This window comes from Podarcis vaucheri (assembly GCF_965113315.1).
Source record: "Podarcis vaucheri genome assembly, chromosome: 16".
NCBI classification, from domain to species: domain Eukaryota; kingdom Metazoa; phylum Chordata; class Lepidosauria; order Squamata; family Lacertidae; genus Podarcis; species Podarcis vaucheri.
Genome location: NC_138754.1, coordinates 28143991 through 28159982, shown reverse-complemented (window position 1 = coordinate 28159982; position 15992 = coordinate 28143991). Strand labels below are relative to the sequence as shown.

General features: G+C 50.7%; 1 protein-coding gene across 1 annotated transcript; it reads left to right on the top strand.

Annotated features, from left to right (window-relative positions):
- Positions 1-767: 767 nt before the first annotated feature.
- Positions 768-14810, top strand: LOC309521053 (solute carrier family 2, facilitated glucose transporter member 11-like). The gene is made up of 11 exons (XM_082203314.1): positions 768-1998; positions 2827-2987; positions 4811-4935; positions 6487-6616; positions 7763-7911; positions 8596-8783; positions 10827-10937; positions 11062-11163; positions 12303-12378; positions 13459-13586; positions 13888-14810. The coding sequence occupies exons 1-11, from the start codon at positions 1924-1926 to the stop codon at positions 14092-14094; spliced, it is 1452 nt and encodes a 483-aa protein (XP_082059440.1). The 5' UTR covers positions 768-1923; the 3' UTR covers positions 14095-14810.
- The last annotated feature ends 1182 nt before the right edge of the window (positions 14811-15992 follow it).

Genomic DNA, 15992 nt, shown 5'->3' with positions numbered 1-15992 from the left:
TTCATAAGCCATAGCTATTTTACATTTTTTTAAAAATCCTCAAAAGTTACTCATAGAGCAAAAATCGAAACCATAAATATTGATCGATCAAGCAAATAACAGAATTCATGTTTTAAAAAGCCACTCAAATATGAGCATTTTGGAGTATGGTCTGACTAGCAATGCAAAATGTTTGCCCTTGGCAAGGAAGGGTGGGGCAGCAGTAACGGGGAGCAGCGCTCTGTGTGAGATAAGGTTACCAGATTTTTTTCAATGAATCCGGGGACACTTTTCAACTTCAATGGATTTTGTATGCGGACTGATTTGTAAATCCGGGACTGTCCCCAGGAAACGGGGATGTTTGGTAACCTTAGTGTGAGACCCACTTGAGGATTTGGCTGTGGGGGTCTTTGTAGCGGCAGCATCTAGAATCTGACCCATGAGTTGCGTCGCACTGGACCGTCACGGCAGCCATGGCATCCTATGGGAACAGGGTACTGGATATGTTTTCTCCCCTTGGATGGTGTGACGCCTCCTGCCCTTACTTTCTGACCCACAGCTCCCCCCCCCCCCGTGTGTCCTGCCTGCCTTGTATAGTCAGGGTGGTCCTTTGCCTCAATTGGTGATGCTGCAGTTGCCGTGGTGATTTCAGGTCCTCCGCTCCCCAGGCCTCTTGTCACCATTTAGGCCTCTGTTGCAGAGAGATTGCAGTCGGGGGGGGGGCAGTACCTGACCTGGAGCCCCCAGCTCATGTCTCCAAGTTTTGAGAAATCCTACCTGCACGAACGCGGGTGGCGCTGTGGGTTAAACCACAGAGCCTAGGACTTGCCGATCAGAAGGTCGGCGGTTCGAATCCCCGCAACGGGGTGAGCTCCCGTTGCTCAGTCCCTGCTCCTGCCAACCTAGCAGTTCGAAAGCACCTCAAAGTGCAAGTAGATAAATAGGTACCGCTCCAGCGGGAAGGTAAACGGCGTTTCCGTGCGCTGCTTTGGTTCGCCAGAAGCGGCTTAGTCATGCTGGCCACAGGACCCGGAAGCTGTACGCCGGCTCCCTCGGTCAGTAAAGCGAGATGAGCGCCGCAACCCCAGAGTCGGTCACGACTGGACCTAATGGGCAGGGGTCCCTTTCCCTTTACCTGCACGAAATTATTTTTTTTCTCTCCGATGAGGCTGGGTGCAAGTGGTAGAAGATGGATGTGCTGCTTTTGGGGAAGGTGGGTGGCTTCCTTCTGGCTGAGGCAGAGCAATAGGCCTGTTTTCTGCTGGCCATGGCAGCAGACCCCCTTCATTGTCCTTCCTTTTTCAAAGGAAAATATCTGGCCAGTTCCTTTCATCCCAAATAGGGCCTGCATCTTACCATTAGAGGGCAGCAGATATCAGAAGAAAAAAATATATAAGGAGGTCATTGGGGTCCCTTGTTAACACGCCTCAGGGGTCTGAGGGAAGCCAGGTCAAGAATTATGAAACTTTTCATATCATCATAGACAATCTGTCATTACTGGCCAGCTATTCATCATGTGCAGTGGTACCTCAGGTTAAGTACTTAATTCGTTCCGGAGGTCCGTTCTTAACCTGAAACTGTTCTTAACCTGAAGCACCACTTTAGCTAATGGGGCCTCCTGTTGCTGCCTGATTTCTGTTCTTATCCTGAAGCAAAGTTCTTAACCTGAGGCACTATTTCTGGGTTAGCGGAGTCTGTAACCTGAAGCGTATGTAACCCGAGGTACCCCTGCACTATAGAATTAATTACCAAATCCATTTAATAAAAAAAAATATGAAAATACTCGTGGTAAATTCCAGCATTTGAACATTCAGCTTTGTTCATTTGCCAATTCTGTAGAATTTTTCTGAGAACTACTGTGTATTTTCCCCACTGTGGGGCACCAGGAGATTGCCTTCTGGATTTGCTTTGTCTTTACAGATTCAATATCGTGGGTTGTTCCAGATGATCTTTGTTCTGGGCATAGGTGGCAGCTTCCCATATGGGTTTCACATTTCTGTGATCAACTACCCCTCCTTGGTAAGCCAAAAAAACCACAACTGTCCTGCATTCCTTAGGTTGGAACTGTCAAGGCTGCAAGAGGGGAACCTTGGACTGAGTGACATCATCAGCGGCATTCCTTGTTCACTGAATGGCAGCACGATGTTACGTTTTGAATTGAATTGTTGCACATCTCGAGGTTATTTACCGTATTTTGCGCCCCATAGGACGCTCCGGCCCATAGGACGTACCTAGTTTTTTGGGGGGGAAATAAAGAAGGAAAAAAATATTTCCCCCCCAGGTGCGGGGCTGGAAGAACCAGGTCGGGGAACAGTGGGAAGGCACGCTCTGCCTCCCCGCTGTCCCCCGAGCTTGTGGGGCTGGCGATGGGGAGAAGTGCGCTGATCCCGGGACTGCAGGCAGCTCTGCGCCGCCATCCGGAGCGGGGCGGGACTTAGCGCCCTGCTCCCGGTGGCCGCGCAGAGCTGCGCTGATCCCGGGACTGCAGGCAGCTCTGCGCAACCCTCGGAGCCGGTCTCCCGAGGGTTGCACAGAGCTTCCTGAAGCCTGGAGAGCGAGAGGGGTCGGTGCGCACCGACCCCTCTCGCTCTCCAGGCTTCAGCGAAAGCCTGCATTCGCCCAATAGGACGCGCACACATTTCCCCTTCATTTTTGGAGGGGAAAAAGTGCGCCCTATAGGGCGAAAAATACGGTAGTTGAATTACTTACACGCTGCCCATCTGGCCGGGTTGCCCCCAGCCACTCTAGGTGGCTCCCAACAAAACATCAAAAAGAGACCCGTATTGTTCGTGTTGTAAGCCAAAGGAAATAGACGCACAATGAATTTTTTTGTTTGCTTGCTTGCAGTACATCAAAAAATTCATCAACGAGACCTGGCTGGAGCGGCATGGCTCCCCTCTCCCGCAAGAGACCATCCTCTTGCTGTGGTCCTTCATCGTTTCCATCTACGGCATAGGGGGGCTTTTGGGAAGCGTCTGCTGTGGGTACCTGACCACAAAATATCGGAAGTAAGTCTTTCCCTAAGGCTATTGGTGGCTTCCATGCACATCTAAATCTATGGCATAGGGTTCAAGCCCACCAGGCCAATGCCCTGGAAGTTGGTGCGGGACGGTCTGAGTCAAAGAGATGCCTCTTATTCTCAGTCCTAGAAAAAGCAAAACAAGCACACATTTCCTGTTGTCACTGTACTCAATAAACACACAAGACGTAACCAGCTGTACTTTTGAATAAATAAGGTATACTATTCACTGCATCAAATTGTAGATTTCAACGGAAGTCTCATAACTTCATATACACACACTGTGTGTGTGTGTGTGTGTGTGTGTGTGTGTGTGTGTGTGTGCGCGTGTGTGCGCGCGCTTTATTGATTCCAAAAAGAAAACAGTCAACAGTTTTTTAAAAAACACATTACAAAAAGATACAATAGTTTCATAATACATATATTCTTCTACTACTACTTTGTTTCTTTATTGTTTTATTCACAATAATGTGCATTCTTTACAACAGACAACTCCAAAATAAAATCATATATAGCAAACCCCCTCATCTTTCCTTTCGCGTTCCAGCCTCTCGTTCCTCTCCTCTCTCTCCTTTTCTTTTCGTATCAAAATCTCAGAGGTGGTACTCTGTGCTCTTTAATATGCTGTTTCTCTCTATCCTGTATTCGTCGCAAGGCTTCTGGTCGCAACTTTTGTAAATCACCACATGGTGATTTACCCCCTTTCTCTTTAAACATCTTTCTTTGTAACCGTGCATGCCTAAAATTATATTTTCCAGCTACCTCCACGTTTAATTTTAATAATCTATAGCTCCGAGGTAGCTTCGTGTGGCGTCAGTTTTATAATTGAAAAACCTGGTGCTATCTTTGTCGGGTCCAGAGGCGCAGTGGCGTAGCGTGGGGGGTGCAAGGGGGGCAGGCCGCACCGGGCGCAACATCTGGGGGGGCGCGCTCGCTGCCTCCGGAGTCGCCGAAGAGCCTCGGGCGCAGGCTGTAGCAGAGCCGCATGTCTCGCGGAACCGACGAGCTGTGCGCGCGTCCGGGCTGAAGGCGCCTGGCAGGCAGCGGCTCTCAGCGCTCGCCGCGGAGGACGCGCCAGGCAGCCCCTCCTCACAGCCCCGCCTCCGCCGCTGCTGCTGCAGCTGCTGGGCCGTTGCATTTTCCTCGCCTCTCTGCCCCCCTCCTCCTCCGGGCAAGCGGCGTCGTTTGGGCAGCAGCACCAGCGGCAACTCGCAGGTTAGGGGGTAGGGGGGGCGCAAATTACGTGCCTTGCCCCGGGTTAGGGGGTGCAAATTACTTGCGTTGCCCCGGGTGCTGACAACTCACGCTACGCCGCTGCAGAGGCGTCTCGCAGACAAGAGTGGATCCAGTTTGGCGCTGAGGTTCTTCTGCTCTCTTTCACACTATTAAAGTACTGGTATTTAATCAGTGCTGGAGCAGCAGAAAACCGCTTTTTCCTGCGCAGCTCTGTGCATTCAATTGGATACCTCCTTTCCCATTTTTCCCAGGGGGGCGAACAATAAGCACAAGGTGTTTGCCCCCCACCTGAGAGTCACCTGTATCCCAGGTGCAAATCAGGCCATGAGGTAAGTCCAAGTCCCTTTGTTGTTGGCGGGAGCAGTTGAGCTGTTGCTCTAAGGAAGGCATAGGCAAACTCAGCCCATCAGATGTTTTGGGACTACAACTCCCATCATCCCTAGCTAACAGGACCAGTGGTTAGGGATGATGGGAATTGTAGTCTCAAAACATCTGACGGGCTGAGTTTGCCTACGCCTGCTCTAAGGTCCCTGTGTCTGCCTGCCTTTCTCACCTTGATTCCGCCTTCCATTACAGAAAGAAATGCCAGATGTTCACCAACTTGATCATGCTAGCGGCTGCGTCGCTCATGGGTTTCAGCAAGATGGCCGGGTCCTTCGAGATGATCCTCCTGGGGCGCTTTCTCTACGGAGTCGGCATTGGTATGAAGGAAGCATCCTGGCACTTGCAGCAAAGTCGCCACAACCTTCCGGGGGCATTTTGTTTTCGTTCCTTCATCAGTCTCATCTTCTTTTTAAATCAGAGTGGTACCTTGGTTCTCAAACTTAATCCCTTCCAGAAGTCCGTTCCAAAACCAAAGCGTTCCAAAACCAAGGTGTGCTTTCCCATAGAACGTAATGCAAAACGAATTCATCCATTCCAAACTTTTAAAAACAACACCTAAAGCAGCAATTTAACATGAATTTTACTATCTAACGAGACCACTGATCCATAAAATGAAAGCAATAATCAATGCGCTGTACTATAAAATAAATAAGACAATATTGTAGATGATAAAAGTTTTTTTTAAAAAAATGATTACCTGCACTGATGATAGTCATTGTTTGGTTGGGAGGCTTTTATCCATTTCCGCAGTCACACAATCAATCAATCAGTCAATCAATCAATAGCTGAACTGGGTTCCACACAGTCACAAAAACAAATTAACCAAAAAAGCCTCAAAAACAAAAACACAAAATAAATAGGAAAAACAAAAGCGCCACACTTAATCTGTTCTGGAATTCCATTTGACTTCCAAAATGTCTGAAAACCAAGGCACAGCTTCTGATTGATACAGGCGCCCCAGAAACAATAGCCGACAGCTACATTGGACATTCGGCTTCCGAAAAATGTTCAAAAACCGGAACACTTACTTCCGGGTTTTCGATGTTTGAGAACCCAGGTACCACTGTACTACGTTGGTCTTTTAAATGGGTCTTTAAAGCATTTCTTATCAGAAATTCCAGTGGCAGGAGGGAGATGCAGGGGCTGGTTCCTTTGGAGATGCTATAAGTCAAGGTGCATTGTTTGTGCAGGCAGAGAATCCTGCCCAGCCTTCCCCAATTTTTGCAGTCTCCTTTAGCTTAAAGGTAAAGGGACCCCTGACCATTAGGTCCAGTAGTGACTGACTCTGGGGTTGCGGCACTCATCTCGCTTTATTGGCCGAGGGAGCCGGTGTACAGCTTCCGGGTCATGTGGCCAGCATGACTAAGCCGCTTCTGGCAAACCAGAGCAGCGCACGGAAACGCCGTTTACCTTCCCGCCAGAGCGGTACCTATTTATCTACTTGCACTTGGACGTGCTTTCGAACTGCTAGGTTGGCAGGAGCAGGGACCGAGCAATGGGAGCTCACCCCGTCGCAGGGATTTGAACCGCCGACCTTCTGATCGGCAAGCCCTAGGCTCAGTGGTTTAACCCACAGCGCCACCCGCGTCCCCTCTTTAGCTTAACCTGGTCCATTTGGCAGAACTCAACCGAGGGTGGTTGACCCTGGAAACCTAGATGGATGAGCTTCAGGGCACTTGGGCTGGGCTGTGGAGCAGGGAGCAGGTTGCAGACCTGCTAAGACATGACCCGGCTACATGCCTGTCAGATGCAACAGCTGCCAATAATAATTCGTTTGAGTTGACCTTGAACCTGGAGACAGTGAAACCGGGTGGTTTTGCAGGTTTCTTCACTGTGTTTCTCTATCATGCCCCCCACTCTTTCCCAAGGGTTTTCCTTCAACATACACCCTCAATACGTGGGAGAGATCTCTCCAAAGAAGCTGCGCGGATTTACAAATGCCACGGTGGCTGTTTTCTTGACCCTCGGGAAAGTCTCGGGACAAGTGATGGGTTTGGGGTAAGTGCAGCTCCTCCTCTGTGCTGCCTGAAAGATGCTTGAGAACAGTGTGGCTGAAAGCCTTTGGGACTTGGATTGTGTTGAATAAAAATCACATGAACTTAACTTAGAACCTTGGTTTCCAAAGCTGCATGCTTTGGGTTTGGGACTTTGAATTCTGGGCTGCTCAAAAGAATGTGTGGGTTTCGGAGGAGGGACCGGGGGCCTGTGCTCCTGTTGGGGGGGGCTGTCTTGTGATGATGACACCCCTCTGCAGTGGCGTGAGGTCAGTGGACTACAGGGACTAGGCTAGTCCTCTAAATGTTCCCCTGGCACCTCCTTCCCAAAGCACGGGAAACTTCTGCCTGGCTTAAGAAGGGAGGAGTGATGCTCCGATTGGTCCAAGAGCCCTTCCACCATCTTCCCAAAGCTCACTTGGCTTTGGGAAGGAGGCAGGAATCATAGAATCATAGAGTTGGAAGAGACCACAAGGGCCATCGAGTCCAACCCCCTGCCAAGCAGGAAACACCATCAGAGCACTCCTGACATATGGTTGTCAAGCCTCTGCTTAAAGACCTCCAAAAAAGGAGACTCCACCACACTCCTTGGCAGCAAATTCCACTGTCAAACAGCTCTTACTGTCAGGAAGTTCTTCCTAATGTTTAGGTGGAATCTTCTTTCTTGTAGTTTGGATCCATTGCTCCGTGCCCGCTTCTCTGGAGCAGCAGAAAACAACCTTTCTCCCTCCTCTATGTGACATCCTTTTATATATTTGGCTATCATATCACCCCTTAACCTCCTCTTCTCCAGGCTAAACATGCCCAGCTCCCTTAGCTGTTCCTCATAAGGCATCGTTTCCAGGCCTTTGACCATTTTGGTTGCCCTCCTCTGGACATGTTCCAGTTTGTCAGTGTCCTTCTTGAATTGTGGTGCCCAGAACTGGACACAGTACTCCAGGTGAGGTCTGACCAGAGCAGGAGGGTGCCAGCATCCTGTCAGAGGCCTGGCACCTTCTTCCCCCAACCCAGAATGCTCCTGCCCAGCTTAGGGAGGCAAGGCAATATGCGCCCTCGCAAGCTGGTGCCTCTGGCCCTAACTATTCCCTTACAAAAAAAAACAACCATTGTACTCCATTGCCCCCTGACTTCCTCCTTCTCTTCTCTGCAGGGAAATGTTGGGCAGTGACTTCTTGTGGCCTTTGCTACTGGCTTCCAGTGGGCTCACTGCAGTGGTCCAGCTACTGACCCTCCCTTGCTTCCCCGACTCCCCATCCTACCTTCTGATCCAGAAGGGCAATGAAGAAGCCTTCATGAAAGGTAGGAGTCCCATGCCATCCGGACAGATCAGGCAGGCAAGCTGGCTGCCTGGCAGCAGCAGGGCTGAGACAGGCTGGCTCCAGGGTTGCCCATGACTTTAAGCAGGGCTCGCAAATGCCAGAGGTGGATTTAGAGCAGCACGACTGGTTCTGGCGCACTGGGCATCTAGTCTAAGGGGCGCTGCAGGGCACTGCAATTGCGACATAGTGAACTGAGCAGAACAGAAGGCAAGAGACTGAACGATGGGGGTGGAGATGCTCCTTCAGGTCTACTGGGCCAAGGCCATTTAAGGCTCTAAAGGTCAGCACCAACACTTTGAATTGTACTCAGAAACGTACTGGGAGCCAATGTAGGTCATTCAGGACCAGTGTTATATGGTCTCGGCGGCCACTCCCAGTCACCAGTCTAGGTGCCGCATTCTGGATTAGTTGTAGTTTCCGGGTCACCTTCAAAGGTAGCCCCACGTAGAGTGCATTGCAGTAGTCCAAGCGGGAGATAACTAGAACATGCACCACTCTGGCGAGACAGTCTGCAGGCAGGTAGGGTCTCATCCTGCGTACCAGGTGGAGCTGGTAGAGAGCTGCCCTGGCAGTCATGGGTTGATCTGCCCCTTGAGCTGATCCAAGGGACACTTTGGGTGGAGCCAGGCCTATTCTTCCTTCCTTCCTTCCTTCCGTACCGCAGCCATCAAGCAGCTCTGGGGTGAAGGTGACCACCAAGCGGAGATTGAGGACCTCAAGAAGGAGAAGTCCGCCGTGGCCACCACCAAGAGCCTGCGCGTCCTGGAGCTGATGAAGGCCCGCTCCTTCCGCTGGCAGCTCTACGTGATGATCACAGTCATGACCACCTTGCAGCTCTGCGGCATCAACGCAGTTGAGTCTTTGCTTCCTGGGGGACGCGGAGGCTTCCAGGGGAGTCACACAGCCTTTTGGATCAAGCAGACTTTACAACAGGGAACAGCTATGGTGGCTCTTCTCCAGGTGCTGCTGGACTCCAACTCCCATCAGCCTCTGCACCCAGCAGGACAAGGATGATGGGACTTGTAGTCCAGGGACATCTGGAGAACCACAGGCACAAGCAAAAGAGAGTCTACTTGCTCCCTGGTGGGGAGCAGAAGGGTTGCTGCGGGCCAACCCAGCCATGGCCAGTCTGTGGCTGGATCTAACACTCACCTGTAAAATGTAATTAGAAAAATATTAGAAATACTGTTCTAAAATGGCAGTTTCTTTTCCAAAAGGTCCACCTGGTTTAATATACCGTAGTTAGTAGCTCTGCAGTACCCTCTGCTGTCACATTTTAATAACGCATGACTAAGATGACCCTTAAGGGACGTGGGTGGCACTGTGGGTTAAACCACAGAGCTTAGGACTTGCCAACCAGAAGGTTGGCGGTTTGAATCCCCGCGACGGGGTGAGCTCCCGTTGCTCAGTCCCTGCTCCTGCCAACCTAGCAGTTCGAAAGCACATCAAAGTGCAAGTAGAAAAATAGGTACCGCTCCGGTGGGAAGGTGCGCTGCTCTGGTTCGGCAGAAGCGGCTTAGTCATGCTGGCCACATGACCTGGAAGCTGTATGCCGGCTCCCTTGGCCAGTAAAGCGAGATGAGCGCCGCAACCCCAGAGTCATCCTCAACTGGACCTAATGGTCAGGGATCCCTTTGCCTTTAATATGACCCTTACATTTTGAAGCGTTTTCTTAACCCTTTCCTAACGTTATAAACCACAAGTGTCGATCCACCCTGTGTCTGCAGACTCAGCAGACAGGTCAGCTCACGCAGGGTGGGCCCAATATATTTTGCCGCCTGAGACAGAGCAAAAGTTGCCCCTGTCCCCCTCCAACATACACACACACACACCAGTCAAGGTGCAGAGAACAAAAGGCCAGCCAAGTGATTTGAGGGGCCTCGATCCCATCCGCCTCCTGCTTTGAGTCATTTGCACACGAGCAGCAGTGGTTATGCATTATCTGTATCCTTCTGGCTGGAGGCTTCCTTGATAGCTCAGTCAGTAGAGCGCGAGACTTTTAATTTCAGGTCATGGGTTTGAGAGCCACGTTGGGCAAAAGATTCCTGCATTGGCAGGAGGCTGGACTAGATGACTCTCCAGTTCTAGGAGTCTATGATTCTATGAGAGAAATCTTGGGCGGATGTGAGTGCCTAGGAGCTGTTGCCTGAAAACAACAACAACAACAAGGCCATATCCAAAGCCCCACGCCAGTTCTCTGGAGAGAGGGGTATGTGGTCCCTGTATTGCAGGGGGTTGGACTAAATGAACTGTTAGGTGATGGTGTGGTTGCTTGAGAGCAAACAGGCAAGACTCCGACCTGTCTTTTCCAGGCTTTATTCTTAGTGCAGACTATTTACAGTGAAGAACAGCGCAAGTTCATGTCTGGCTCAGTCGCTAGCAGAATCTGGGAGTGGCCGGTTCTTGTACCTTCCCCAGCATAACAGTCGCGTGACCCCCAGCCTTCTCCTGCCCTCCCTGCGCCGAAACCTACTGCGCAGAGTGGGCGCTGGCAAAGGGCTACTTCCCTCCGGCTCAGTGTTCAGGCTCTCCCTAGCATCCCCTGGTCCCACCACCTCCTCTCCGCTGGAGGTGGGGCTTTCCTCCTCGCCAGAGGAGGAACTGCTTCACAAGATTTTCGGAGGTTCCCCATAACACAACTGCCTTTCCACCTCTCGCCTCTGAGCTGATGGCAGTTCCCTGACATGAACCTTGGGTTCCTTCCCAACTCTGCAGTTTCTATGATTCTGTGGTAGGCAGGGAGGTGTCCGTGCTGTGTGTACCGCAGGCCACCTGCCTTCTAACAGAAGGGAACGGGGGCAGGCAGGGAGCCTCTGCACACATGGAGCTCTGCAGGCAAAAACGTCTCCTGCAAACTAGCCCCACGTCTCCTCATCTTCCTCCTGCCTTTTCCAGATCTATTTCTACTCCTTTGAAGTCTTCCGCACAGCCAGGTTTGAAGAGGAGCTCGTTCCCTACATCGCTCTGGGCGTGGGGATGTGTGAGTGCCTCTCGTCCATCCTGTGCGTAAGTTCAAGGGGAGGGGGGCACATCTGGTGCTCCCAAAATGGGGAGAGCCCCTCATGTATTTCCCCAGCCCCTGTCCCCCTGGCAGGCCATCTGAGGTTCCCCTCCTTTTGCTGCCTTCCAGAGTTCCCTCATTGAGCGCTTTGGACGGAAGCTTCTGCTCTGGGGGGGCTACGCTGCGATGGTCCTGGTCCTGGCTTTGCTCACCCTGACCCTCTCGCTCCAGGTAAGGCGGTTGGGGGTCCTCTGTGATGTGGGGCAGTGGTGGAGTGAAAGGGAAAAGAGCTGTTGGGTTAGATTACTGCCATGCTGAAATATACTCGGAGTCCTGGAGTGATTTCATGCTCTTTATTGCAGCTTGTAAAACAGTGATTGGCTTGCCCCCAAACCTCAGGTTTTTATATACATTATTTACACAATGAGTCCCATCTGATTGGCTGGTTCTGCTTCCCTCCTGGAGCCTGATTGGTCTTCTCCTGCAGGCCAATCAGTTGTTGCATTCTAGGATCCTACTTGCCTATTGTTCTAGGATCCAAGCTTAGTACATAACACATGTGTTATACATAGGGCTGCCTCTGTAGACGGTTTGGAAACTTCAGCGGGTGCAGAATTCAGCAGCCATGTTGCTCACTGGAGTAAGACAGTTTGAGCATATTACACCAATCCTGGTACAACTGCACTGGCTACCATTTAGTTTCCAGGCCCAATTCAAAGTGCTGCTTTTGACATATAAAACCTTAAATGGTTCAAGACTGGAATACCCCAAGGACTGCCTCTTTCCTTATGAACCTACCCGGACCCCGAGATCATCTTCTGAGGCCCTCATTCGTGTGCCTCCTCCTCGAGAGGTCCGGAAGGTGGCAACACGAGAACGGGGCCTTCTCTGCAGTGGCTCCCCATCTGTGGAAAGCTCTCCCCAGGGAAGTTCGCCTGGCGCCTTCATTGTACACCTTTAGGCGCCAGGCAAAAACGTTTCTTTCAAACCAGGCCTTTGGTTGATCTGATTGACATCCTATGCCCTTTTAAAATGTGTTTTTTTGTGGGGGGGGCTATTGGGTTGTTGTTTTTATTTTTTTATTATGTATTTTGTGGTTTTATATCTTGATTTTATTCTGTGAACCACCTAGAGAGCCCCCGGGTATAGGTATATAAATAATAATAATAATAATAATAATAATAATAATAATAATAATGGACACAGTTCAGAAGCCTCCTTAAGACAACCCTCTCTGTCCCTGGCCCTCAAGGGACTGGCACCCCCAGGAGCCCACTTGGGCACCCCCAATTCTCCTCTGCTTGCCTTTGCAACAGGAAGCATTGGATCCTTCCACTCCCGCTTAGAGGACCCTTCTCTTCTCTTCCCAGCACCGTTTCTTCTGGATGCACCACTTCAGTGTGGTCCTCATCTTCCTCTTTGTGCTCTTCTATGGGATTGGGCCTTGTGAGTACCTCCGGGGGCGAGGGTGGGGGAAAGGTCCCTGGCAGCCCCGTCCAGGAAGGGACGCAAGCAGCCTGCTAGGAGGGCGATGGATGGAGCCTGGGGGAGCCTGGCAGGCAAGGAGGGAAGGGAGCAAGGCTCGCAAATGCATGGTCCACACGCATGGCCTTGCCACTTCTGTACTGCGGTGTGCACTGGATGTTTGTGGGACAGCGGGTGGGGCTGTGGTCTAAACCACTGAGCCTCTTGGGCTTGCCGATCGGAAGGTTGGCGGTTCGAATCCCCGCAACTGAGCGAGCTCCCATTGCTCTGTCCCAGCTCCTGCCAACCTAGCAGTTTGAAAGCACACCAGTGCAAGTAGATAAACAGGTACCGCTGCGGCGGGAAGGTAAACGGCGTTTCCGTGCGCTCTGCTTTCTATCACAGTGCCCTATTGCACCAGAAGTGGTTTAGTCCTGCTGGCCACATGACCCGGAAAGCTGTCTGTGGACAAACGCCAGCTCTCTTGGCCTGAAAGCAGAGATGAGCGCTGCACCCCATAGTCGCCTTTGACTGGACTTACCTTTTTTTCTTACTGGGGCGTGTCCAACCAGGCCCAGATCCATATGCAGGTGTGGGAACGTCCATCTCCTACTGGGCCAAATCCTTCCAACTCAGCACCTGCTGTTGAGAGGTTGGGATGAGGCATGTCCAGGCATCTGGTCAGGTCTCTGCCAATCCTGACACCTGTGGGTGCTGAGTGGGTGGTGCAGAGGCGGTTGGTGGCACCCAGCCCACACTGGCCTTTGGCAAAGCAGCCACTCATCCACCCCCAGAGGGCCTGGTCGGGGTGGGTGAGGTTGCAGGCACAGTGAGGTCTCCAAGCGGACATCTCAGTTGGTAGAGCATGAGGCTCGTAATCTCAGGGTTTGGGGTTAGAACGCCACATCGGGGGAAAGATTTGTGTACTGCAAAGGGTTGCACTAGACTAGTTCTATGATTCTGTGATTCTTCTCCCCGCATAACGTCTGAAGCAGACCAGCTGCAAAGAATTGGGCCCGCTGCACATTGTTTGTTTGTTTAGCTTTTCTCTGCCTTCCCCAGCTGGAGCCACCATTGCCGTGATGGTTGAGATCTTCAACCAGACCTTCCGCCCGTCGGCCTTTGTGATCGTGGGGTTCATCAACTGGATGGGTCTCTTCCTGCTCGGGATGATCTTTCCGTTCATTGTGGTAGGCAGCCCACGGGCCACAGGCAACCCGCCAAGTCCCACACAATCAACCCTGCCGCGGGACATCGGACACTTAAGGCCATGATGAGGACATGGGTGATTTTGCACGCAATTGCTTGAAAGTGAAAAACGGGGTGTTTACTTCCCCCAAAAATTACAGGTGTCCTGTATGGGCCAGAGAACCTGCTTTGTGGACGAGATCCTGCTCTGTATGAATCTCTGCACTGGCCAAGTGTTTGCAAGGAGGGTTTTGAGAACGCAACGCAAGCTTCCTTAACCTTTCCCTTCCCTTCTCTTTCCAGGAATATCTCGGCCCCTTCTGCTTCCTGATCTTCATGGGCATCCTTACAGCCTCAGGCGTTTTCATCTTCTTGTTCCTCCCGGAAACAAAAGGGAAATCTATCATGGAAATTACAGCAGAGTTTAATAAGCTGAATTATGGAAAGAAACAAGTTTTTCCTGCTGAAAATAAAGTTCCTCAGGAAACCATCTTCTGCACCAGGCTCTGACACCCCATTTGCAGAATCTCCAGCTCTGGAGCAGAGGAGAGAGGAGGGTGAAGAGTCACTAGCTCTGCCCCATGCAAAGAAAACAACAGCCTGCCCATGGCTTTCAGCCAAGATGGGACATTTCACCAGTTTACATCCTGTTTCCAGTTTACATCCTGTTTCCCATGAGAGACAGGTTATCTATGGTTTGTTTACTCCCAACAAATTGCAATCTGAAGCCATGGTTTGTTGTTGGCTTATGAACCTTGGTTTGGTGTTATGTCTAACGTGTCTTTAACCATGGTTTGCTTGAAGCCTTGACAAAAAAAACCTCACCAAACCAAAAAGGCAAAAGCAACTGAAAAACAAGTCAAATATTGGAGAAGGAGGCCACAGCTTGTTTAATTTTCTGTCGGATGACTTGTTAACCCATGGTTTGTTAAACAAACCACGGTTTAGTGTAGTGGGGAGGAAACTGTAGCTGTAGTCATTCCTGCTCATTGGACATGCTGGCTGGGATCTGGAGTCCAACCATGGCTGGAGAGCCATAGATTCCTCACTCCTTGCACTCTCTGTGGAGGAGGCCTATCTCATTCAGTGTCATCTGGCACCCCCACAGTTGTGGCTATATTTGATTCTGGGTTTTGCAATGTTTACTTCTGCTGTATGTTGCTTTGAATGCAGAAGGTGTATAAGAGTGAGGTATAAATGAAATAAACAATGATTATTTCTGCAAAGGCTTCTTAGAACTCTCTGTAGCGCCAGAGGCTGGGGGCAAAAAAAAAAAATGGCATCATGCTATTGCTCACCATACGTTGCGACTTAGCTGTTCAGTGGTGATGACTCCAAGCTCCGCTTTCAGCTGGACTCAGAGGGAACTCCAGAAAATGGCCGATCCAAGCGGGGCCTTCAGTGTGTTGGCACCAAATTTAAGAGGTGCTGAATGCAAGCATTGCATGCCCAGGAACAAATGGAGGGGAATAAAGTTGTGTCTTTCCTACCTCCACCAGGCAGAGGCCCTTCTTGGTAGTGGCACCTACCCTGTGGAATGCCCTCCCACCAGATGTCAAGGAGATGAGTCATTATATATCTTTTAGGAGGCATCTGAAGGCAGATTTAATGTTTTACTATGTCTTTATATGTGCTGGAAGCCACCCAGAGTGGCTGGGGCAACCCAGTCAGATGGGCTGGGTACAAATAAATAATAATAATTATTATTATTATTATTATTATTATTATTATTATTATTATCCAAATCAGGCATGCATGGCTCCCTATGCCTATCTGACATTCCTGCATAAGAGTCCCTGGTAATACCTTAGATCGGTCAGAAAGACCTTGGCAATAAGGTTGTTCCCAGTAAAAGGTAAAGGTAAAGGACCCCATGATGGTTAAGTCCTGTCAAAGGTGTCTATGGAGTTGTGGCACCCATCTCGCTTTCAGGCCTAGGGAGATGCCGTTTGTTCACAGCTTTCCAGGTCATGTGGCCAGCAGGACTAAACCGCTTTTGGTGCAACTGAACACTGGGACAGAAACCAGAGCGCACAGAAATGTCGCTTACCTTCCCACCGCAGTGGTACCTATTTATCTACTTGCACTGGCGTGCTTTCGAACTGCTAGGTTGGCAGGAGCTAAGACAGAGCAATGGAAGCTCACTCCATCTAGGGAATTTAAACCACCAACCTTCTGATCAGCAAGCCCAAGAGGCTCAGTGGTTTAGACCATAGCGCCACCCGCATCCCTCTTGTTCCCAGCAAGGAAGCTCACGGAACCTAACCATCAGCCGCTCAATGACCACCCCAGACACACAGCCAGCAGGGTCACCCTCCTGTATATTTAGGGTCTTTATGCAGCCGGAAACTGATGCCAGGTTTGGTCCTGTACAATGTAGGTGGGGCATCTGGGAAGGCGATAACCAG

Coding starts and splice junctions, on each gene's coding strand:
- LOC309521053 (XM_082203314.1), top strand. CDS start 1,924: ATGATCTTTGTTCTGGGCATAGGTGGCAGCTTCCCATATGGGTTTCAC. Junction 8,784..10,826: donor AGCTCTGCGGCATCAACGCA/GTTGAGTCTTTG, acceptor TGCCTTTTCCAG/ATCTATTTCTACTCCTTTGA. Junction 10,938..11,061: donor GCCTCTCGTCCATCCTGTGC/GTAAGTTCAAGG, acceptor GCTGCCTTCCAG/AGTTCCCTCATTGAGCGCTT.